Source organism: Gavia stellata, chromosome 29 (genome assembly GCF_030936135.1).
Source record: "Gavia stellata isolate bGavSte3 chromosome 29, bGavSte3.hap2, whole genome shotgun sequence".
NCBI classification, from domain to species: Eukaryota; Metazoa; Chordata; class Aves; order Gaviiformes; family Gaviidae; genus Gavia; species Gavia stellata.
In genome coordinates this window covers 1706390-1729931 of record NC_082622.1, presented here as the reverse complement: position 1 = coordinate 1729931, position 23542 = coordinate 1706390, and the positions used below count along the sequence as shown (strand labels likewise).

The following is a 23542-nucleotide window of genomic DNA, read 5'->3' as shown; positions in this document are numbered from 1 at the left end:
TTTCAGTTCCATTTTGTTAATTGGATTTTACATACACACAGATTAAAAGCCTCTGTTGTGAAGTGTGCATCTTGTCTTTTTTTGGTTTAAATGGGCCAAATATGAAAAACTGTATTTCAAAAGGTACTACGTTTTCCTACCATTTTAAAATGTCGTTGCACTATCAAAACCACTAACAAGATTACACTTGCAAAAAATATTTTATGTATTATTTCTTCTAGATGAAAATCATTTTACTGGATCCCTAAAATGAAATAAAACATGGGTAAATTAATATATTTGAGGCAGGATATTTCCTTAGAGTCTAAAAAAAAAATTAACTTTCCAGTCTGGCTCCATTCTGTGGGCTTAGATTTCCATAGGTCTTAGCTCTTCAAAATATGTCACTGCTGCTTTCATAAGATGTAGAGAGATTAACTTTATTAAGAATTGAGTTTTTTAGGTAGTTGGGGTTTCAGCACCCGAAGCCATTACTTTCTATCTAGGCCTAGAGTGGAAAGGCGAGGTTTGCTTTTGTGAGCCTGCTTGGAAAAAATTCTTTAGAAAAGATCTATGTTTTCCACAGTCCTGTTGGAAACACAGGCCTGAATCTTCAGCTCTAAAAAACATTTTAATTATTAAAATTTTGTGTTCATTTGTATTATTATGTCCAAATTAGCAAAAGGAGACCTTTGTGGCTGGCTCTTTAAGATGTCGTGTTACTGTACCATTAACTTGAGGCAAATAAATAGCTTTGCAGATTGATTGTGCTACGGTCTGTTTATGGGGGAGAATTATTCATATGTATTATTTTTAGTTATGAAAGTTGCTTTGCAAAAGGAATGCTGCTTTGTTCATCGTTTCTTCAACAACAAATTTATTTCTTTCAGTTTTACAAGGTCAACTGAACTTAAACTTGAGACTTCAATTAATTATTCTTTTCACTTGCTGTCTCAGTGTGAAAAGGCCTTGTAATGAAGTTTAGCAGTCTTGGCTGTAATTTTTACTTATTCTGTTGAAAAACGGTTTGCCTCTGACAAGACAAGCGAGAAGGCGGCATCCTTCCAACCAAGAAAATTATATAAATACTTCCTCCTAGTTTTTTGACTCAAGGGCTTTGAAACTTTCTGTGAATGACTGTTTCAAAAGAGAGAAAAAATAAGGAGAAAGTTCAGTTTGTTAAATCCAGCAACAAATAAACAGAACTATAGATGGCAGATAAGAGGTGGAAAGTTACGAGTCAGACTGTTTTGAGCTGAACTAGACGGTGATTAGAAATTGTGACCTTTCGTTTTTCCCTTTTTTTCCCCTACCCCATTATGACTGGTATTTTCATCGTTAAAGGGAATTATTCCACATAACCTGCTTTCTAATTTTTTTTTAGTAAAGACTGTGCAAAACAGTTATCTTTTCCCAGTTCCTCTTGAAAAGATTTAATGATACAACCTGATGTATTTATAGGCCGCTCCTAAGTCCAGGTACAAAATGTTTCACAAAATATCTACTTGAGAATTGTACTTCTTAACTATTGTCCTAATAGGAAAAGAAAAATGAAGTCAGGTACTTGTATCAGCAAAAAGAAAAGCTTTAAATTAAATGAATTCACCTCTTCTAGAGAATGTTTAGTCTGCAGAAAAAGGAAGGACAGCAAGTTGACATGAAACCAACATTGATTCTTTGTCTCTTTGTTTGTTTGTTTTTCTTTTTTCCATAGAGACATTCTAAATCCAAAGGATGTAATCACTGCCCAGTTTGACAATACAAACTCCAGTAAGGATTTCTGCAGCCAGTCTTGTCTTTCTACATATGAACTGAAAAGGAAGCCTGTTGTTACTATTCATACTAACAGCATTTCAACCAAGTGCAGCATGTGCCAGAAGAATGCAGTGGTAATTGCAAACTTCTTTTTCATTTGAATTTCCTTTAGATCAGGACAGCTTGCTATCTCAGAGAAGAACATAACGTATGCTTTCTATTCTTGTTACATATTCTTTCTTTTCTTCCAGATTAGACACGAAGTGAATTACCAGAACGTTGTACACAAGCTCTGCAGCGATGCCTGCTTCTCCAAGTTCCGCTCGGCTAACAACTTGACCATGAACTGTTGTGAGAATTGTGGAGGGTACTGCTACAGTGGCTCTGGTCAATGTCACGTGCTTCAAATAGAGGGACAGTCAAAAAAGTTCTGCAGTTCAACATGTGTGACAGCATACAAGCAGGTATATTTTGACAGAATATTAAAAAGATGTCTTTCATTAGATTTTGGGTGTTTTACAAAACACCCTATCTATTAATTGATTATTTCAATTATTGTCTTGGCTTAAGAGAACTCCTTTTGCCATTTGGTGCTTGATCTTTTCCCAAACATGTTGCTCTGTTTCCCTTACCACTGAACTGGCTATCAGAGTATTCCAGTGTGAGAGAAGACACAGTGGAATCACTCAGCAGCAGTCCGCTGTGACTTTTTTCAGCCTTTGAGATGCTCCCTGTTTGAGTATTCGCTCTTAAATTGTAGCATTTTATTTAAGTGGAGGGGAAGAGTAATAATTAGTTGACAATTTTGATTTTCATTTTTAAATTTTGAATATTTTAATTTTGATTATAATGGAGCCTCTTAAAGAGCTGAGCAGTTGAGAGAACCTTAATTTATTATAATAGCTCAATTATTTTTGACTGACTTATTTTAATGCAATTACTTTAGGAAAAATTGCCCTCTGATAAGATAGTGTAACTTCATTTTGTGACTTGACTCTGCTGCCCCATTATTTAGGCCACTTAGGCCAAGAAAGGCCTAATGAATTAAAAAAAAAAAAGTCTGGTAAAAGTATTTCATCCAGAAAATTACCTACAACACTAGTCGTCCTCTGAAACAAATCTGGAAATTAAATTAAATAATCTGGAAAGGAGAAGGATTTCATGCTGTTTTTGTATCTCATGTCAAAACCTCATATATGTTAGTCTTCTTGAAAATACAGTACCTTCAAAGTTTATAAGTCTTATCTATTTTTTACTGATTTTTAACCAGCGTTTAACTCAACTGTCATATACATTCTGACAGTTTTGGGGGTTTTGTGGTTGAGAGAGGAATCTTCCTTCTCTCCATTTTTTTCTCATCTGTTAAATGGGAATATTGCTTACATACATAGTTGATGTATTAAAAATCATGAGCAAAATGTTGCTTCTCAGCAAAAATGTTGGAAGTCTTCTGATACAAGGTGGTTGATATGTGCTATTACAACACATAGTGTTCTTTGTACTTGGAGGCCTTCGCCCTGACAGCCTGGGTACTGTTTCAACTGGTCTGCAAAGGTAGCGCTTACCCTGAATGAGAGAGAGCCCAGCTCTCAAGTGGTCAAAGTGTGAATATGCCAGCATACTGGAGAACTCAGACAACTATATCTGCATCATAAATAATACAGCTGTAAAATAAGTGCTGTTTCAATTGCACTGGCGGTCACTTTTATCCATGTTTTATATGTTAGTGATTAATTTCCAGGTTAATAAAAATACTAAGTTCCAAATGAATGACAGATTTCCATATTTCCACAGAAGTCAGCTAAAATAACACCTTGCACACTGTGTAAATCTTTGAGATCTTCAGCCGAGATGATAGAGAGCACAAATAACTTGGGAAAAACTGAACTGTTTTGCTCTGTTAACTGCTTGTCAGCATACAGAGTGAAAATGGTTACTTCTGCAGGTAACTTTATCCTTTTACTTCTTTAGAAGCATAATTTCACGTAACACTCCGAACTTAATTGTCTTGAAAGTTAAGGCCAATATTCTTTTGGGGGGGAGTGGAAAGAGGCTTTTTTTTTAAAGGGAGGTGCTGAAATGGGAACATAAGGACTTGCTACCGTAGATAAACCTAACAGTGACAGTACAGACATTTCAGCTTTGTTTTTAGAGAGCTTAAACATTATAAACCTTAATCTATTTTCTGCTCTTGCAAGGGCAGCTGGTGGGTTTCCCAGCTAGACAAATCTACTTCTGTGGACATACACCATACCACTGCTGTGACTATTCTGCCCCTGTTCTCCAGGGTGATTAGCTTAGTTACCTCTGCCTAATGTTGCACTGAGCTATGCAAACATATTCTCAGCTATTTTTCTTATAAAATAGGAAAATGCTTACTGACATCCTAGGGATACTGGGAGATGAATTAAAGGCTCTGGCAAGCAACAGGCACCGCAGCTGCAGTGTCTGCTTCTGAATCAGTAGAAACTTCGTCTTGGGCTTCTGTGTGTACCTTGGCTTGTCATTCAGATTCTCTGGTTTTGTATGCACAGTGCAAAATTGTCTGCAGTACAACTTGATGTTGCATAAATCACTTTTTCTTCTCTGTTTCACCCTCAGGTGTTCAAGTTCAGTGCAACAGCTGTAAAACTTCAGCAAACCCTCAGTATCACTTGGCTATGTCAGATGGGAGCATACGCAATTTTTGCAGCTACAGTTGTGTAGTAGCTTTTCAGGTGTGACATCTAGGATTTCTTCTTAGCTGAATTAACAGAATAATAAATTGATGGTGTAAATATCTGGGATCTCGGGTAAAATATGTAATACTGTAAAATAAAGTCTCTTCCTCCATTTGCTTTCCTGCAGAATTTGTTCAACAAGCCTGCAGGAATGAACTCCTCAGTGGTACCTCTGTCGCAAGGTCAAGTCATTGTAAGCATTCCCTCGGGGGCAACGGTATCGGCAGGTGGCACCACCTCGACTGTGTCCCCCAGCTCCATGAGCAGTTCGGCTGCAGCTGGTCTACAGAGGCTGGCTGCCCAGTCCCAGCAAGTCACTTTTGCCCGCCCTGTTGTAAAACTCAGGTGTCAGCACTGTAACAGATTGTTTGCAACCAAACCAGAACTGCTTGACTACAAGGTAATAAAGATTAGGGCTTTTCAAGCTCATATTTCTCAACAGAAATGCAAGAAATTGTAGCTTACATGCAATGGTCTGTCAGTACTGCTCTGTTGCTTACTATGACCTGCTATCGAGGAATTTGGAACTGATTTTGGTATCATTAACTATTATCAAAATTAATACTGATACTAGCTCTTTGATCTTAAAAACAGAAAAAAAAAAACCTCCAAAAAAAACAAACCCTGTGACTGCCTGGCTAGGTAAGCACATTCCTGATTCTTGGTCCCAGAGATGATCCTTTTAATTCCGGGACAAAGCACATTGGTGAGGGCTTTCTGCAGAAAATTGTGCTGTCTTTGTTATAAAGCTACATGGGGAGACTTACTCGCTAGTGCTGTCTGTTGTTGATTTCCAAGGGCATAAATACGCTTCTGAGTTTTTATTAACAATTAAAATGTATTATCTGGGATGTGAATCATTGAAACCAAAACGTTCTGGCTGTGTTGCAGGGTAAAATGTTCCAGTTTTGTGGGAAGACCTGCTGTGATGAATATAAGAAGAGGAGCAGTGTAATGGCAATGTGTGAATACTGCAAAATTGAGAAAATTATCAAGGAGACAGTGCGATTCTCAGGCGTAGATAAGCCATTCTGTAGTGAAGGTAAGACAAGACAAGACTGTGTCTCAGACAAATCAAATCAGAAGTGTTTTGCCTTAAAATTATTGGTGATACTAAGAGAAACCTAATCTTTTTAGGTTAGAAAACCTGTTTTCAGGTTTAAAAACACAGAACTTTGTTCACACTTTACATTTTAGTGGTATGTTTCAACAAATTATTACAGACTTAACTAAATATAAGAACTAGAGGAGCCAAGCAAACATCATTTTGATATTGAAGGATGCTTTTGTTTTCTTGCTATTTTCTCTTCTTTTAGGTTGTAAACTGCTCTATAAACATGACTTGGCTAAGCGCTGGGGAAACCACTGTAAAATGTGCAGTTACTGTTTACAGGCTTCCCCCAAACTGGTCCAGAATCACTTTGGGGGGAAAATGGAGGAATTTTGCTCAGAGGAGTGCATGTCCAAATTCACAGTTTTGTTTTACCAGGTAAGCAATATTCTCACGTAGCATCCTCTAGAATAGAAACGTGTTAGCAAAAGAACCTTTGTACATTAGGAGCTATGTGAACTGCCTGTAGTTGACTTCTGTGTCCGTGGAATATGTTACATGTACGTGAGAGATGAGTAAATCCTTCTTAACTTTTGAGTACCGGTTTTCTATGTAGAGAAAACCTAAAATGGTTTGTGGAAAGACAGACGCTGAATGTTCTCCTGCTTTGTGTTACACTGCAAAAATGATGCACCCTTACAGATTTCTTTACACTATATTTGCTGAGCAGGGTGCAAAGAGGATTTTGTACACGTACTCTTTGTTGCTGTTTACAAGTGTGTTTAATTTCTCCCTCGCTCTGTTTTCCTAGATGGCAAAGTGTGATGGTTGTAAGAGACAAGGTAAACTCAGTGAGTCCATGAAGTGGCAAGGGGAGATCAAGCATTTTTGCAATCTGCTTTGTATTCTGTTGTTCTGTAATCAACAAAGTGTTTCTGACCCTCCACCTCCAAACAACACAGGTAAAACAGGCTGGGAATAGTATTGCCTTTTGGTATGCATGGTAGTGATATGCCCATTTATTTAGAAACTCGATTCAGTGAACTTTTTAAGATCTGTATTCTACTGGGGGCTTGCCCGTTGCCATTGAATGGGCTCAGTTTTAGATCTCTCTTTTACTTGAGACAATTTCAAACTTCTGCAGGTATGAAATGAGATTGCTTTATATACCAATTCTAGATTGTGATTTTAAGGAAGATGAAACAAAAGCACTTACTTTTCAATCACTTTCAGAAAACAAAGGCCCATTTTATTAGAGTAAAATGTACTGATACCTACTGAAGACGTTAAATACCTAGCTTGTCTCCAGTACTTGATAAGACAAGTCTGTAGGCATATGAAGAGTTACCGTTTCTATGTCATTAAGTGCTGATTCTTAAAGTGTCAATGCCAAGATTAATGTGCACTGTAGCTGTTACCTTGCTCATTATTTTAGCAGATGGAATGGGAAGGAGGGTGGGAATGAAGCCCACAGTAATAGGAACCCTGAGTTTCTGTAGGGAATGAAATGCAAAGGGAAGAAAGGAAGAAAGGCCCACAAAGAGCAGGAAGAGGAAGCGAAACAAAGGGCAGAAATAGCACTGATCCTAAAGAGGGGCATAATCTCCCACTGAGTGATGGTGGCTGCAACAGTAAGGTACCCAACAAGCAATAAAGAATATTAACTGAAAGTTTATAGTATGCCGCTCTTAAACTTTGTGCACATCTCCTGCTTACACTGGTGGGAGCTGTTTTCCCTGATTAAGAGTAATGTATAAGTAACTTTATACTTTCAGGCCATAACTACACCATGTGACATTCTTGGTGTTGTCAGTCTATTTGGCTGTTAGTAAGGATAGCAAAATGTACGGTGGGCCTGCTTCTCCAGAAGTGTGCCTGCAACTTCAGCTGAGGCAAGCGTGCAGTGCCTTTGCAGAACTGGGCTCCAGGCATCTCTCTGAACTGGGGGCTGCCAGGTTAATGGAGTGCCTCAGAACAGTGTTTTTTGGTGAAATGTAGTAATTCATGGTAATGTGGTAATGAGTGGTGCTTTCAAATGGAAAGAACCTAAGAATTGCTCTAACTGTGAGAGCCTCATAAAATTCACCTCATTCATTATTTGTCAGGATCTCAACTGTCTCCTATACTATGTATGTTTGGCACCGAGCACAGTGAGGCATCCAGTCCTCTTGCCTCCTGAGTGCTGCTGTAATGCACATACTAATACAAAGAGAAAGTTGCTTTAATACTGTGATGAACTTTTGAAATGTTTCAGTGACTGGAAAACAGCTTAAGTTTGCTTGTGGAACCAGCTCCTATTTAAACTGAAACCCTGCAGTTTGACACCTACATTCCCTGCTCATACAGCAAGCTTTTTCATTTGGAGATAAATCTGGAGGGTGGGTGTTGTTTCAGAAATGCTGTTTTGTTAAATTATCTTACTGCTTATTTTAGTTTTCTTCTCTTCACTCTGTCCAGCAAACCTTTCTATGGCACCAGCTTCCTCATCAGGCCCTCCTTCTTTGAGAAAGGACTCAACCCCTGTCATAGCAAATGTGGTGTCCCTTGCAAGCACCCCTGCTGCCCAGCCTACAGTTAACTCCAACAATGTTTTACAGGGTAAGACTGCTAAACACGATGCCTGTATTTTTGAGTCTCTATGCCTGAACATTTATATTTGTTTGGGGATCTTTTCCACTGACGACAACAGCCACTTCTTCATTATGCTTCACATCAGTGCAGATGGGTACGGTTTTGTCCTTCCTTTACCTAGGTATAAATAATGACTCAAGTTTATGTACATACACCAGGGAATGAGGTTTAATGGGAATTCTTTTTCTTCATCTTGGCAGTATATGGGTTATGGTCCTTGATGGTAAGTACAAAGACTATTCTTGTATGTTTTTTCTTCACAGGTGCAGTCCCTACTGTGACAGCAAAAATAATAGGAGATGTAAGTTTTACGAGAGACTCTTTTTCTCACTTTCGCCCAGATTGTATCAATAACAAGCAAAGTATCCAAGAATTTTGCACCGTCATTTTGTAACTGCTTTTCCTGGTTGTGATTGGGATTTAAAATTCATCCAGCTTGCAGATGCTTTTTTTAAAATGGATTGAACTTGTATGGTATAAAAGTCTTTTTGTGTCCACTGACAGATTGATTAGATGTGTTAAGACAAAGCTTGTCAAATTGTAGCTCTTGAGATGGCTGTAGTTCTCAAGCAGTTCATGTATGGCTTCTGTACTTGGGACTAGCTTTTGTGCCCAGAAGTGGGATGTGATGTCGAAAAGGATGGCATGGGAGGAGGGGGACCAGCGTGGACTGCTGGGGCTGACATGACCAAGCTCTTGCAGCTTAGCTTTCCTTCCCCGCTCCCTAGTAGTGTGGTAACGGAGCTGTGGGGAGCCATTGTCACCGCTTATCTGTGAATAACTCCTAGAGTTCCTATTCTTGGGCTCTTTGAGGTATGTGGTATACACCTTGCAACTCTCTTGAAATATGAAGATTGTATTACGTAGCTCTGAGGTTCTGGAAGACTTGACACCCTTGCTTTTAGCTCAAGTGTCGTTTATGGATTAGAGTATGAATTTTCCCTAATGAAACAGATCCTGTTATTTGAATGCATGACTGAAAATTACAGTTAGCAGGACATGAAATTAGTACAAGCATGAATAGTCAGTCTGTGTGTAATCAGGAAGTGATACTGATACTGCCAGCATTTGTTTTCATTTTTTTACTTTTATTTCTTTTCAGTGGTTTCACATCAGTTTACTAAGTTTTTTGGGTATCTGCACCAGCCAGACTTTCAGTCATCAAAAGTATCTTAACATAACTCCTCTTTATATCTTTGCCATCAGTAAGATTCCAAGATCAAAAGTTTATAGAGGTTATTTGACTACAGAAACCAAACATTCTTGCAGATTTGTTCACTGCACTGTTAACAAAAAAAAAAGCCTCTTGTTAGATTAAAATAAATTGAGGTGAAGACCAGAAAGCACCAAATACATTAGCAAGCTGTTCTTGCAATAGTTTTTAAATGATCATTTTTATCAGCAAAGAGAGTTTTAAATTGTTCAACCTCCCATAGCAGAGAAAAAAATACTAATTTTATGATATCCTTCAAACGAATGCTGACTCTGCCCTCGTTTGTATTTTTCCAAACAGGCTAGTACTCAGACAGATGCCCTAAAGCTGCCACCATCACAACCACCTAGGCTTCTAAAAAACAAAGCATTATTGTGTAAGCCAATCACACAGACTAAGGCCACCTCATGCAAACCTCACACACAAAACAAAGAATGCCAGACAGGTATGTATCTAATCTCCTACCCATTTTATAAAAGTCTGTATTGCAGTTGAGAGAGTAATGCATGATTTATGTATCAGAGAGTATTTTTTAATGTAATGTATTTTAAAACCTTAAATAGTTTTCAGATTGTCGTATAGTATTTTCCAAGTAGCAGTTTGCCTTACAGATGTCAAACATTTGCTATTCTTTGAAATCCTTAAAGCTTCATGTCTGATGAATCTGGAGATTTGTTTTAACTCATCTTTAGCATTCTGCAGTCATCTTAACTGTGGAAAATGAAGTGTAACGGTTAAGTGACATGCAAAAGGCTAGGGAGGGAACTTGTTTTCCTCAGGACAGAATTTGTGAGTTCTTCACTCTCACAGCTCAAACCACAAAAGCAGACTCATTTTAATAAAGTGCATGATTTCTCAAAGATTGTTTCAACCCTCACTTTCCTTTAATTATTAGGTACAGATACCGAGAACGTCTGAAAATTAAGTCCCTATTTCTAAGATCATTTAATTACAATTCATATTTGCTTGAAGCTCCCTCTGTGGGCAGGAGGAAACAGAGGCACCTTAAAAGGTTATTACATAGTCCAGACTGTCACTGAGGAGTGTTTTTTTATCATTGTTACTATAGAAGGAGGGTATCTAGTGTTGATATAAATCTCCCAGTGAGGAAGATGAAGTGGGAAGATGGTAGTTAGTTTTTTAATGGTACCTTCTTATGGTCTTAAAGTTACTTGTGAGATAATTGCAATAACACACCATTTACCTGGATGTATTTAATACTTATTTCCACTCTTCCCTTCTAGCATTCATGTATATGGTCACAGTGCTGTTTATTGCCAAACTGTAGTATTAATACTTGTTACAATAATGCTAAAGTGAAAAATTACTATGAACCAAGACACGGCACTGCGCACACTGAGTTACAAGCAAAAGTCCAAACAATTATCATGGGCACTCTGAAGTGTACTGCGTGGTCATATGGTTAAACAATTTTTGGTTTGTTCTATTTTTGATAGAAGAAGAAGTTCAACCCCAAATCATTGTGGTACCTGTTCCTGTACCAGTGTTTGTGCCAGTACCCCTTCACCTCTACACTCAGTACACACCAGTTCCACTTGGGATGCCAGTACCTGTAAGTTACATTTCAGTTCCCTAGAGAACTGGTTTACAGTCTTGTTTCTGAACATGACACAGAGCAGTGTCATTGGGGTTTGTGACTAGTCATGCAAGTGCTATTTGCAGTCCTTGAAGCCATTTATTTCTGTAACGCATCATGTTTGCTTGAGCATCATCACACAAAACCACCAATTTGTAGGGTTATCGCAGAAATGCAACAAGTTGTCCAGTCTGGAGTTATTTTTAAATTAAATTTTGTAGTCCTAAAATATATGTAAGATTAAATGAGAGAATCTCCTCTGTGTATTTTCTGTTTCCCTTCACCCCCAAAGAAGCTCTAGTATTTCCATGTGTTCCTTAGGTACCAGTTCCGATGCTCTTCCCAACTACCCTGGATAATGCTGATAAGATCATTGAAACTATTCAGGACATCAAGGAAAAGATTCCCACAAATCCATTTGAAGCTGATCTCCTTCAGATGGCAGAAATGATTGCAGAAGATGAGGAGAAAGAAAAAACACACTCTCATGGTGGTATGTGATGTTTTTAAAAAGAAAACTAAATGCAGTGAGATGGAGGTCCTCTCATGATGGAAAATAGGTAGACAAATAGATGTAGGGCCTATATTGGCTGCTTCCCAAGTATGCATGGCATGTTAAATGGTCCTGTTGTCTTACCAACATTTATTTTCCACAATGAAAGCATTCATGCAGGTAAAGTGCCAACCTAGACAGGACTATAATGCTTATGTCATGTCTTAGCAATTTTGATGACTTACTCTTTTAAAATGAGAAGGCCTTCTGGGAATTCAGCTGAACTGTATATTTGGAGATAATTTTGCCTCTGTGTACAATATCCTGTTCTTTGTCTTGAAAACATGTTTTCTTTTAAGATTCATTTACTCTTTCTCCATAGTTTCTGTCTCGGGTGCTGGTTATCTGTGCCCCTTTCTGAAGCTTTTGTAATTTCACAGAGGTTTATCAGTCAACATTCAGTAGAGCTATGCTTAGCATAGAACCCGCGTTAGATACTGAGCACTGACAGTCGTTGTCTTTGCATTCCCTTTCCCTGATCCTAGGTGCTGATTTGACTTTTGTTGACAGTAACAGATCACTAGAGGTAGTAATCTCCAGATTAGTACATCATGCATTAGCAGAAGAAGGAGTCAAGAAGACAGAGCAGCTGCTTTACAAGAATATTTTCCTATCAGGCTTCTTATGGTGGATTCTTGGAGGGTGATGCAGGTTAGAATGTGTTGGATAGGGATCATCCCATGTAATAAAGGTGGAACAAGCTGAAAAGAAATTAACAAAATATCGTATTTGTCTACAGATGACTCAAATAACAAGCATGGAGGGATGGGAACATTTAGAAAAGCAAACATGGATTAGTTCTGCATTTCTGTTTCTCCCATAACAGCGTGACCTAGGTAGAAAGCTGTTTGGAGAACTCTAGTGGAGGAGACGATGGATCATGTGTGGTAGTGTTATGACCTAATACATAGTTTTTTGGTGTTCAAAATATTTTGTATTAGTTATGTAAGCTGTCAATCATTTGTAGATACAAATTTTCTTCTTTTTCTGAAGGATCTCAAACATCTGAGCATGAGCTCTTCCTGGATCCCAAGATATTTGAGAAAGGTCAGTTGGATTTTTTTGCAAATGGACTTTGATGCTGCTGTATCTTTTCTTGCAAACTCCTCTTTTTGCCTGTCCTTTCCTATGGCACATGGTATGTCTGATCACTCATTACAGACCAAGGTAGCACTTACAGTGGAGATCTAGAATCTGAAGCAGTGTCCACTCCACACAGCTGGGAGGATGAGTTAAATCACTATGCCTTACGATCAAATGCCCTGCCAGAACCAGATCCAGAACTGAAGCAGTTCTCCAAAGGTGACGTGGAACAGGACCTGGAGGCAGATTTTCCATCAGGTCTGTATAATGTGAAGAAAAAACGCATTGATGTATAAAAGCACGCACAATTTTCTGAGTAAGCGTTGTACCAGCAGCTTGCTTATGAAGGGTATGTGTTTTCATGTAGTAAAACTGGATGTTTAAAGCTTCAGTAATATATCAGCTCTACTAAAAATTACTGTCTTTAAAATATTACTGGTATCTTTAAAGACAGCGTTCTACAGAACCCCCGACAGGAGTAGCAGGTAGCCTTGCTTGACTCCTTTGAATGTATCACTTCTGTGTCCCTAGGTAGAATTTGTGTGAGTGCTGCATAAGAATATAATTTTGCCTGAATAAGTACACCCATTGTTTGGGGGGGTGGGGGGGAGCTTTTTTCCTCTTCTGAGAATTTACTTTCTTTATACAGAAGGTACATAAATTGCCTAATTATTCAAAGGTAAAGCATTATTTGACTCTCCAGCTGTGATTGCCAACTGTATGGTATTCCGTAGTATCTAAGTGACACTTCTACCTGGGCTGTTAAATCATATAATTAAACTCTTAATGGTGTTGATTTGACTTCAGACTCATTTGACCCTCTCAGTAAAGGACTGGGTTTGCATTCACGTTCACGAGCAAGACGGAGACATAGAGATGGCTTCCCACAGCCAAAAAGACGGGTAAGAAAGTACTTCTGGAACACAAGTTCCTTGCATTTGAAGTTACAACATTGTGTGCACGCTTATTCTCAGAAGTAAAAAAACACTGCTTCAGGGTGAAAATGAGAATTTGATTTAACTATGCTGTGTATTTTTTCCTGTTCTGCTATATGAGATAAGGTTTTCTTTCCTCCCCCTCTGCAAGTAGCTAGAATAAATGCTCTTTTTAGTGCAGAACGTTTTTTAAATGTGTATCATTTCAAAAAACTCCAGAAGAGATGTCTTTTAAGTAGTGTCATAATCTACAAGAAAGAATCAATTTTTTCTTGTGTAGCTAGAGAGGAATATGTTTCTGTGCATATTTATCACAGTGAGAATTACTGTATTTTATTGCACCTTTTCTGTAAAATGTGGTTAGTATTTGTCCACATATTAAAAATACATATATATCCATTCAGATGCTGTCATGAGAGTAGGATTTTGTTATCATGTCAGTGTAACGGCCTTTTTATGTGAGATCAAGTTAAGCATCCCATAGATCAAAAGCTTATTAAAAGTTTATTTGTTTTGATTTGTTTGTTTGCCTGTAGGGACGGAAGAAGTCTGTCGTTTCCGTAGAGCCCCGGAATCTGATGCAGGGCTCCTACCCAGGATGCTCTGTTTCTGGGATGACCCTAAAGTACATGTACGGGGTAAACGCCTGGAAAAACTGGGTCCAATGGAAAAACGCACAGGAGGAACAAGGGGACCTGAAGTTTTCAGGTAAATTTTTCTTTCTCAATGGAAACGGAAATACTTAGTTGAAGTTGTTCAAATAAAAATTAGGGTTAGATATTACTGAATTTTAAAATACCCATGAGTGGAGAAAAGATTTTATGGACTACTGTCTTACATCTTTTAATGCATTTAAAAATCATAGCCATTACATTCTTAATTGATTTTACCTATTAAAACAGGCTCTAAAATAGCAGATTTCTTTTCAGCATTAGAAATGTTAGTCTTTTAACCTCCACTTTGCATTCATTTGCATGTAGTAATTCTTCATTTGTAGAAGAGATGCTTTGTGCAGCTGCAAAGCCTTCACTGAGCTATTATCAGGCCCTAATTCTAAGTTGACAACACCAAATTGGCCCCATCTTTTTCATCTGTAGCTAATGCATTCACAAAGTATTTGTCAGCATAACTGTGTGCTGTAAAAAAATAGTGTGGTACAACATTAAAATCTTAACACCTGATTTCTAGGCTTCACAGCTGGAAAGAAACTTTCCAAAAGTCTACCCATTCTGTGCTGCAACCTGCCTGAAACTAACTTTAAAAGGCGCAAATTGTTCCTTGTGTCTCACTAGGTTGATAGATAATAATGGCAATATAAATGTCACTTTTGTTTATTTTTCTAATTATGGATTATTATTTTTTTTTACAAAAGCACAGCAGTCCTGGGATTTGGCAGTGTCTAACTCCCCTTTTCCCTGGTCTGAAATCTGTCTTACATGCTTGCACTGAGAGTTTTGTGGGCAAATTTTCAGAGTCAAGTAGAGAATTTAAGTTAGGAATATAATTGAGCTTTTTGGGGATGGTGGGGAAGAGAGCAAACCATATTAAATAATTCTGCGATATAAAGAGCTAAGCATGGCAGGGCTTATATAAGAAAGATCCCAAAGGAAAAAATTCTGGTTAGAATGAGATCTGCTTTTTCCTCTCTGATTTGGAATTTTTGTTGTCATTCCATGAGAACAGCTGTTTTTTGTTTCCCAGAAGAAGAGAAATCATATGAGTTACTGTGTTTTCTTCTTGTGGCTAAGGAAGCAAACACTACAGTCAGTTCCAGGAAACTGTGTCCACCCCCGCCCCTCCCAGAAAGGTTCCCTGCATAGTCCCAGGCAGGCACTTTTGTACGGTGTAGAGCAGCCAAGCCTGGTAATTTCATTGCAGATCCTTTCATCGATCGATTCCCTGGTTGCTCTGCTTCCCTCTCCGAATCCCATGCATGCCCTGTTAAACTCTTCATTCCTTCTCCCTTTAAGGAGTTGAATATGCTGGACTCAGCTTGTGTCCAGAACTATTAGGAAATACTCAAGATCTTTCTCTCACTCAGAATTCCCCTGAGTCCAGCTATAGATGTGAAACCTATTTATCAACGCTACGCTGCTGGCCTCAAGTACATTGCCATTGCCTTGCCCCGTCTTTGGGTTCAGCAGACTCCCTAGCATTTAAATGTCTTAGCTTTACATACTTGCAGCCTTATTACTCTGTGGCAACACTTGTAGTGGCTGGACATGCTAGTGGTTGGTTTTTATTGGCCAAATCTTCGTTTAATTGTTAGCCAACAGATAGGAAATAGTTCACAAGTTTAGTCATACAGGGTACTTCATGTATGAGGGAGAAGATTTAATAATTCTGCCTACATGAAATAATAAGGAATGTGTGAAGATTTAATCTGTTGAATTAAGTTAATTTTTCTAATCATTTTCTCGGCCACAGTTCGTCCTGTGAAACTCAAAGAGGACATCCTCTCATGCACTTTTGCTGAGCTGAGTTTTGGCTTGTGCCAGTTTATTCAAGAGGTGCGGAGACCAAATGGAGAAAAATATGATCCTGACAGCATCTTATACTTGTGCCTTGGAATTCAGCAGGTAACTCAGAGAACTAGGGTATTGCTGAGAACATACAAAATTTGCTCTGTAAGCATGTAGCTGCTTGGTTTTTGTAGAGGAGGCAAGAATGTGTCTTTTTTCGTGCTTTATTCTTAGTCTGTCTTAATCCCATATTTGACTAATTTGTCTGGACCTTTTTATGATCAGAGTGAATGGGCTTCTTCTGTTGGGAGTAATGTGGCGTGGAGGGCTAGGTGTTTCTACCTAGGCAAAAATCTTTGGGTTTGGTACCTTTTTTATTCTTTTCATGCATAGGAAAGGTTTGCAGAAACCTGAATCTCAGAAATCCTTTGTGATGGAATGGTTTAGATCTAAAATAGTTGCACAATGCTCTTCTAATATACAAGTTTACATGGAATAGGTTACCCCGCAAAGACTGAGCTCCTTCAATGGCTAGGCAGATACCTGTTGTGTTGGCAGCTCTTATAGAAAAAATGCAATGGGAATAATAGCATTGTAATTAATGAATGCTAAGAGTAATGTAATAAGTCCTTGCTACCTGCCTTGAAACAGTTGCCGTACAAACCTAGTATAATATTAACTTCTGTTTAAAACTCAATGTTCAGTCTATTTCTGTTAGGGGCTTTTTTTTAGAATAGCCTGCTTGTTCCTTTCCTTGAACAGTTATTTGGAGATAAGGAATCAAAAGCTACTTCTAATGTAAAACCGATCACTTGACTAGGCATGGAATTATCTTAATTTTTTTTTCCTGGCTATGCTTGAAAAAAATGTAGAAAGAGTTACAATGCAAAGTGCCATTGATAAGGTCTAGGAGTATCAGCAATTTTTGTGTGTTCCAGTTTTGACTTGTTTATTGGTACACACTCCGGATTTGTAGAAAACTTTTTTTAACTGCTGCTTGACAGGAGTTTAAGGGATTTTTACCTGATGCTGTAAGTTGAGCTATTTCAACATCCTAGCACGGGGCCTGTTGTCAGGAGGTGTTAGCATGTGAGGTTCTTTTCAAGAGAAAAATACTCAGTAACTCTTGGTTTTATAGGAATACTTTTTTCAAGAATATTTACCACTTAGAGGATGATGATTTTTCAGAACACAGCTCTAGAGCTTGGCATATTAACAATAATTCTTGCCTAGATCTCTCATTTCATACTGGGGAGGTCCCAGTCCCTGCAGAAAATTTGATTTGATATCTTACTGAAGATTTCAACAAAGTGTTTTGGACCATAAGACACTGGGACATAAGAAAGGAAAAGAATCTGATGTCCTGTATCTTCTCTGCAATGTTATATAATCACAAACTGTATGTCTTCCTTTTTTTCTCTTGTAGTACCTGTTTGAGAATGGTAGAATAGATAACATTTTTACCGAGCCCTATTCCAGGTTTATGATTGAACTTACAAAACTTTTGAAAATCTGGGAACCTACAATTCTTCCAAATGGTAGGACAATTATTTTGTTTTGTGTAGCTGCATGACAAAGCCGTATTATAAATTCGTATTTTCTCAATGCCCTGACAAAGAATGTGATCTGAGGCATTCACATTAGTCTCCTCTTTCTCCACCATGTAATTGTTTGTGGTAGACTAGCATCATGGATTTTATGTCTGTCTCTACCAGTTACGGATTACACTTAAATACATCTTTGCCTCTGATCAATCTTGCAACTCCTTTGAAAGAAGGGCTTCCCATTCCGGTAGTCAACATGCTAGTTCTTTTCCCGCAAGTTTTAGCTAATCTTTTTTGAATACAGGGAGCCATAATTGTATATAGTGTTTGAAATGAGTTGCTGCAAATACCGTGTACAGTTGCACTGGTATTTCCCTATTAGTACTGGAAATACTCCATCTGATAAATCCAAGGATTACATTAGCAAATCATTGGAATCTTGTCTCGACTCCTCAATTCCAAGTTCTTCTCACCTCAATCACTTCCAAATTGAGAGTTCCCAAATTCTGCAGATATTTTTAATTGGTCTTCAAGTATGATAACACAGTTTATAAAGCTGGACACCAGCCATATTAGTAGATAAGATCTTTTTCAGAGTATCAGTGAAACTTGAGTGATGCTGGCAATTCCATACGTGTATCCACGACTGGCTTTTCATTTAGAAAATGAACTTTTTATTTAATGCAGAAATAATCCAGTTACTTATAGACTGCTGCATACAGTGATATTTTTTTTCACAACAAATCTCTTATAAGCCCCCATATCTCCTTTTCATAACTGACTTATGATAATTGCAATGGGCTATTTGTATATAAAGATGGTACATTTTAAACTCATGCTCCATGTCTTAGGAATTACACATTTTTGCAGTTGGCTGACTGTGGTTTAATACAGTGAAATTAGAACTTAGTGAGGTTCTGCTGGTGTCTGCAGTCTTCCTTTATATCCTTCTCTTTGTTCTTCAGGTATTGGAAGATCATGCTGTTCCACAGCTTGGTTCTCCATGCTCCCTCTGATGTTCATGCATGCAGTGTTCTTGGTTTTATTGGAATTACAATTGCTTATGATAGGTCTAGATTTGATCTGATATGTGGTTCATTAATATAGAAGGTTAGCTGAGAGAGGACTTACTTATATACATCTCTGGCAAAATCTGCCTACTTCATTTTACTCATTTCTGCCTTCCCACCCTGCTCCTGTGTGATGTTTTCATTGCTTTGGGAAAATTCTGAAGATCTGCTAGATTAGACACAGCTTGTAAAAGCTGTTCATTTGTAACTGAATATGGGGACAGCCCTAAAATTGCATAACTAACTCTCTTCTTTTTTCTTTGCCCATTGTTTCTAGGTTATATGTTCTCGAGAATTGAAGAGGAACACTTGTGGGAATGTAAACAGCTGGGTGCATATTCCCCTATCGTTTTGTTGAACACACTTCTATTCTTCAACACCAAATACTTCCAACTAAAGAATGTCAGTGAGCACCTGAAACTATCCTTTGCCCATGTTATGAGACGCACCCGAACTCTGAAGTATAATACTAAGATGACATATTTACGTTTTTTCCCACCCTTTCAAAAACAAGAGGTAGAATCAGGTGAGTGCTTTCTGATCATCTGAATTTGGCAATCATATTTGTATTGTTTTCTCCTTTTTTAAAAGAGACTGGGGAGAAAAATACGCTATGCAGTAGGCAGAGCTATGAATATGCTGTTATCCTGTACATTTTCAAAGTTTTTTCACTCTAGTAAGGTTTAAAGATAAATTCTGCATGAGCCAAGGCATCTACTAAAAACTTACAAAAGAGGTGCCACACATTCGGCTGCAAATTTGTTTAATAGTCTTTTATAACATCCTAGGCTTGCATAAAGCTTTATTAACTACTGCATGAGTTAAAGGCCTTTTTTGAAGTCCTTTCTCAGGACTTCATATTCTTGAGGACCAGACCCTAACTGTGCCCTTTTAATTCCCAGATTTATCCTAGGTCTCCAGAAAAATTATATCCTCCACATTTTTCTGCTAGATGCTAGTTCTTGTTGATTTTCTAGAAGGGGAATGGGCAGTGGAGAGCCCATAGCATATGCAATCTTTTGCCCGTCCAGCAGAGTTGACTTCCATGTGACAGATAATCAGTTCAAGTAGTGTGTTTCTGTGTCGTGCAAAGTCCCATCACTAGATGCTAGGCTAAGTGACTAGGGCTTATTCTTGAAGGCGCTGTTTTTCACTGAACTTCTGTGATGCCATTTTTGTGTATCCAGATAAATTATCTGTAGGCAAAAGGAAACGCAGTGAAGATGAGGAGATTGCAACAGCAGTGGAAATGGCTGAAAATACGGATAATCCCCTGCGATGTCCAGTCCGACTTTATGAATTTTACTTATCAAAATGGTAAGTAACAGAACTTGATTTTTGATCTGTATGTAGACTAGAACAGGCATTTGAGCAAGGACCCCACTCAGACCTTTTGTGCCTGTGCTGTGGGCTCCCCTCTCCGGTGCCTGGTCCCTCAGTGTGAATGGAACCATGCTGATAGGACTGCCAGTATCAGCACTGCTGTCAGACTCAGCAAATAGGTAGTATTTGTTACTGGTGTTGCATCAAGAGTAGAGTTACAGAGAGGGATGTATTCTTTAAATGCCTGCTTACACATCCACAGGGTGTAAATGTCAACGGGGGGCATTATTACAGTGACCATGACATTCTCATCTCCCTTAATTCCCATACAGGATCCTTCTTTTGAGAAGATTATAACTTATACCCTGACATCATGTTCCTTGTGAAAGAGGGTAGGAAAAGTGTGAATTAGGTAAAACTGCTGATAGCTTTTGCCTTCTGAAATGTGAGATTAACTTGTATTTAGGAGTTAGAAAGGAGATTGTACAGCAAGGACATAGAGATAAATCATTTTGTCTCTCCTGTTTCTGTATAAGCTTTAGTTAGATCACTGAGCAGGTGCAATATGATGTTGTTCTCTCTTCAGAGAAAATACACATGTAAAATGAAACAGCATCTCATTAGTGTCAGCTAAAACTCAAATAAATCACCCTCAAAAATGCACCTACTGAGCTTACTACAAATAGTCCCATTACTTAGGCAGAGGCGTGCCTAGCAGCTGTCCTGACTCTTTGTCTCCCTCTTCTTAACTTCCTTGTCTTCACTTGCTTATCATTAGAAGCTTTTACGTGTCCTTGGGCTGGGAAAACATTTTCATGCTCCTCATCATATACCATAGCTGAGCCCCTGCAGTGGTGCAAGTACCAGTAAAAATTCACTTTGCTGTTTTGATGTGAATATTCCAAAGCCAGGCAGGAGGGATCCTTGCTCTAGAGGGCTTTCTTTGTGTCTTCATGCCAGAGCCTGAAAGCTGCCTCAGGGTAAGACGGTCAGTCTTTCAAGCAAATGGACTTACCATCCTGCACCATGAGCAGGCAAGCTAGGATTTACTTTTGCTAGCTCTTGAGCATTCCCTGTGCCAAAGTACAGAGCAGTTCTGGAATACTAGAACCAGTTTCTTTCAGAGATTGAATGTCAAATGCATCTATCAATCATATCAAGATGCTGGTACCATTAATTGGATGATACTGTGATTGAAGAACCACATCTGTAAAGAAGTCACTCTAATTTTCTTTGTTTCTTTATGAGCAACTAATGCTCAGTGACCTGGAAACAACTTAACTGTTCCTTAAGTTGAAGGGGGGAAACCAAGTCACTAACAAAAAGATGTGAATTATGCTGTTTAAATTACAGTGTTGTCGTCTCAATGTAACTTTCATTTTCTTTGCTGTTTCTCCTTAACGTTTTTGTGAGTGGGATTGTTAGTGCTGCCTTCCCATAATGTGCTCTTCCTTTCTTTACGTTGACAGTTCTGAAAGCGTGAAGCAGAGAAGTGATGTATTTTACCTTCAACCTGAGCGCTCCTGTGTACCCAATAGCCCCATGTGGTATTCCACATTGCCAATAGACCCAGGAACCTTGGACATCATGTTAACACGTATTCTTATGGTGAGGGAGGTACACGAAGAACTTGCCAAAGTCAAATCAGAGGACTCTGATATTGAGTTATCAGACTAACTGAAGTGGGGTATTTTCCTTTGAATACGCATCAGAAGCACCAAACTGTGAATACGTCCAGCCTTTGGAAAATGTGTATCAAATAAGCCGAGATGATGTCACCTACAGGCACATTTTGAACCACAGTGGATGTACAAACTGGAACTGGAAGGAAGCAAGCTGTGTAAGCTGCAAGAAACAACGTCCTGTGGCACCGATAAATCCTCTGAACAAATTCAAGATGAACTAACCTATTTGAGTGGTGCATAAATCCTTTATCTGTTTAGGATTTTAAAAAGTTGTGAGATATTTTTAAGGAAAATGGTTGTGTAAAATCTACCATAACAATGTTGGGCATGGAGAGCTAGACTGTGGCTCACGTGACTTTTCAGCCTGATGGCTGGCAGTCCTTGCTGCCAAAGAACACGTGGAGATCCTAGAGCTCTTCACGAGGCCAGGAGAGAAAGGGGTGATATTTAGACAGACACCTTCCGTTATAAATGCACGTACAGATACGCTTTTATAATTTTTTTGAAACTGGGATCAAATGTTAAGAAGGCAGAAGCCGCTGGCATGTCTGCCAGGGAAGCTATCTAAATGGACAACTGTCTGGCTGCCGTTAAATGGTCACACGATGCCAGAATCTAGCTCTCGGTCCAGGCTAATACCAACTCTAGCTCTGTTCGGTCTTCGACGTGGAAGAGGTGCTGTAGGTCAAACTTCAGAGCAATCATGTTACGGGATGAACGTTTCTGGGGTATGTACAGGAGAGTGACTGTCCTGGGGTATGTGCAGAAAATCCCTTACCTAGCCCAGTAGCTCTGCAGTCTGTCGATATAATCTAGCAAATACTGTGGTGCGCGGAAATTTTTTTTCCCTTAAGGCAGCTTTCCTTTCTCCTCTTTCCCTACTCCTATGTTTTTGGTTATTTTATAAGGCAATTCTGGAGGGCCTTGGCATTTCAAATGAAAGATACATGCACTCTTTCTCTTTCCACCTTTGCAACGCGTGCAGTGTTGTACAAAGGATGCAGTATTACTTTTGACAACAGAACTGTGGTAGAAAATTACCATGTGTGTTTTTTTTCCCACCCTACCCAAAGAGATTTAGTCATAGTGTTGGAAATCGAAAGAGATTTTTTTAAGGCTTGGCTGTTACTGCGTCTTTTTGAAGAGAAGAGCTCCCACATTGTGTTTAGAGGACAGGACATTATCAGATACTGTCTGTATCCCCATTTTCTCAAACTATAGATATGTGTTTCTGATGACCAGTGGTCACAAATTCATTGGAAACCCAAACTATTTTTAAAGAAGAGAATTGTATGGTTTTTATCTAGCTCTGGTCAGTTATCCATCTTCTGTAACAGGGGTCTGATATTTGATCTTGTCACTAAAATTTCAAGAGATGAAAATCAACAGCCTTGAATTATATTTCCTTTTTTGTTTTGTTTTGGTTTTGTTTTTTAATTATTTTTTTAGCAGTAACAAAAGTAATTTAACAAAAATAAAATCAGAAAGTAGTCTATTGACGTTGTGTACTCAGTAGTCCTGTCCCTGCCTGTAAGAGATTTCACTGATGTATTTTTTAATACAGAAAACTATGTGAAAAGTAAACCTGCCCCTGATTCTGTCTGATCAAAGCCCATCTGTGTTCTGTCATTTCTGATCAAAGATATCACTTTCTCCCTCTCCAGGCCTAGCACTCCCGGGGGAGATGTTTTGGCCATAATATGTACCCTGCCAGTAAACCACTCAGGCACTTAGAGGCTCAGTGATGCTCCGTTAGGCTCATTTCTTGTTCTGTGAACACTAACCTGTCCCTCCCCATAGTTATATTAATTAGTGATGTAGCAGGCACGGTATTTTGGATTGGGATGGTTGATAGAATGTTTCAGGGAAAATAAAATCATTCTGGAAAGATGAGTGTATAGGTCTGTAGGCGATAAAAGAAGCCAGAGCTGTGTCTTTTGC

General features: G+C 38.6%; 1 protein-coding gene across 1 annotated transcript in view; it reads left to right on the top strand.

Moving 5' to 3' along the window:
- The window catches only part of ZMYM4 (zinc finger MYM-type containing 4), a 30286-nt gene extending 7072 nt beyond the window's left edge, over positions 1 to 23214 (top strand). Inside the window, exons 7-29 of the mRNA XM_059830686.1 lie at positions 1694 to 1868; positions 1986 to 2198; positions 3529 to 3679; positions 4336 to 4451; positions 4582 to 4854; positions 5346 to 5496; positions 5771 to 5943; positions 6317 to 6467; positions 7963 to 8103; positions 8400 to 8437; positions 9650 to 9794; positions 10810 to 10922; positions 11268 to 11439; positions 12493 to 12546; positions 12661 to 12840; positions 13390 to 13484; positions 14054 to 14225; positions 15488 to 15583; positions 15945 to 16096; positions 17406 to 17517; positions 18871 to 19119; positions 19781 to 19910; positions 21386 to 23214. Of these exons, the coding sequence (XP_059686669.1) occupies positions 1694 to 1868; positions 1986 to 2198; positions 3529 to 3679; positions 4336 to 4451; positions 4582 to 4854; positions 5346 to 5496; positions 5771 to 5943; positions 6317 to 6467; positions 7963 to 8103; positions 8400 to 8437; positions 9650 to 9794; positions 10810 to 10922; positions 11268 to 11439; positions 12493 to 12546; positions 12661 to 12840; positions 13390 to 13484; positions 14054 to 14225; positions 15488 to 15583; positions 15945 to 16096; positions 17406 to 17517; positions 18871 to 19119; positions 19781 to 19910; positions 21386 to 21593 (3460 nt within the window). The 3' untranslated portion in view covers positions 21594 to 23214. The remainder of the gene's footprint in view (positions 1 to 1693; positions 1869 to 1985; positions 2199 to 3528; positions 3680 to 4335; positions 4452 to 4581; positions 4855 to 5345; positions 5497 to 5770; positions 5944 to 6316; positions 6468 to 7962; positions 8104 to 8399; positions 8438 to 9649; positions 9795 to 10809; positions 10923 to 11267; positions 11440 to 12492; positions 12547 to 12660; positions 12841 to 13389; positions 13485 to 14053; positions 14226 to 15487; positions 15584 to 15944; positions 16097 to 17405; positions 17518 to 18870; positions 19120 to 19780; positions 19911 to 21385) is intronic.
- The last annotated feature ends 328 nt before the right edge of the window (positions 23215 to 23542 follow it).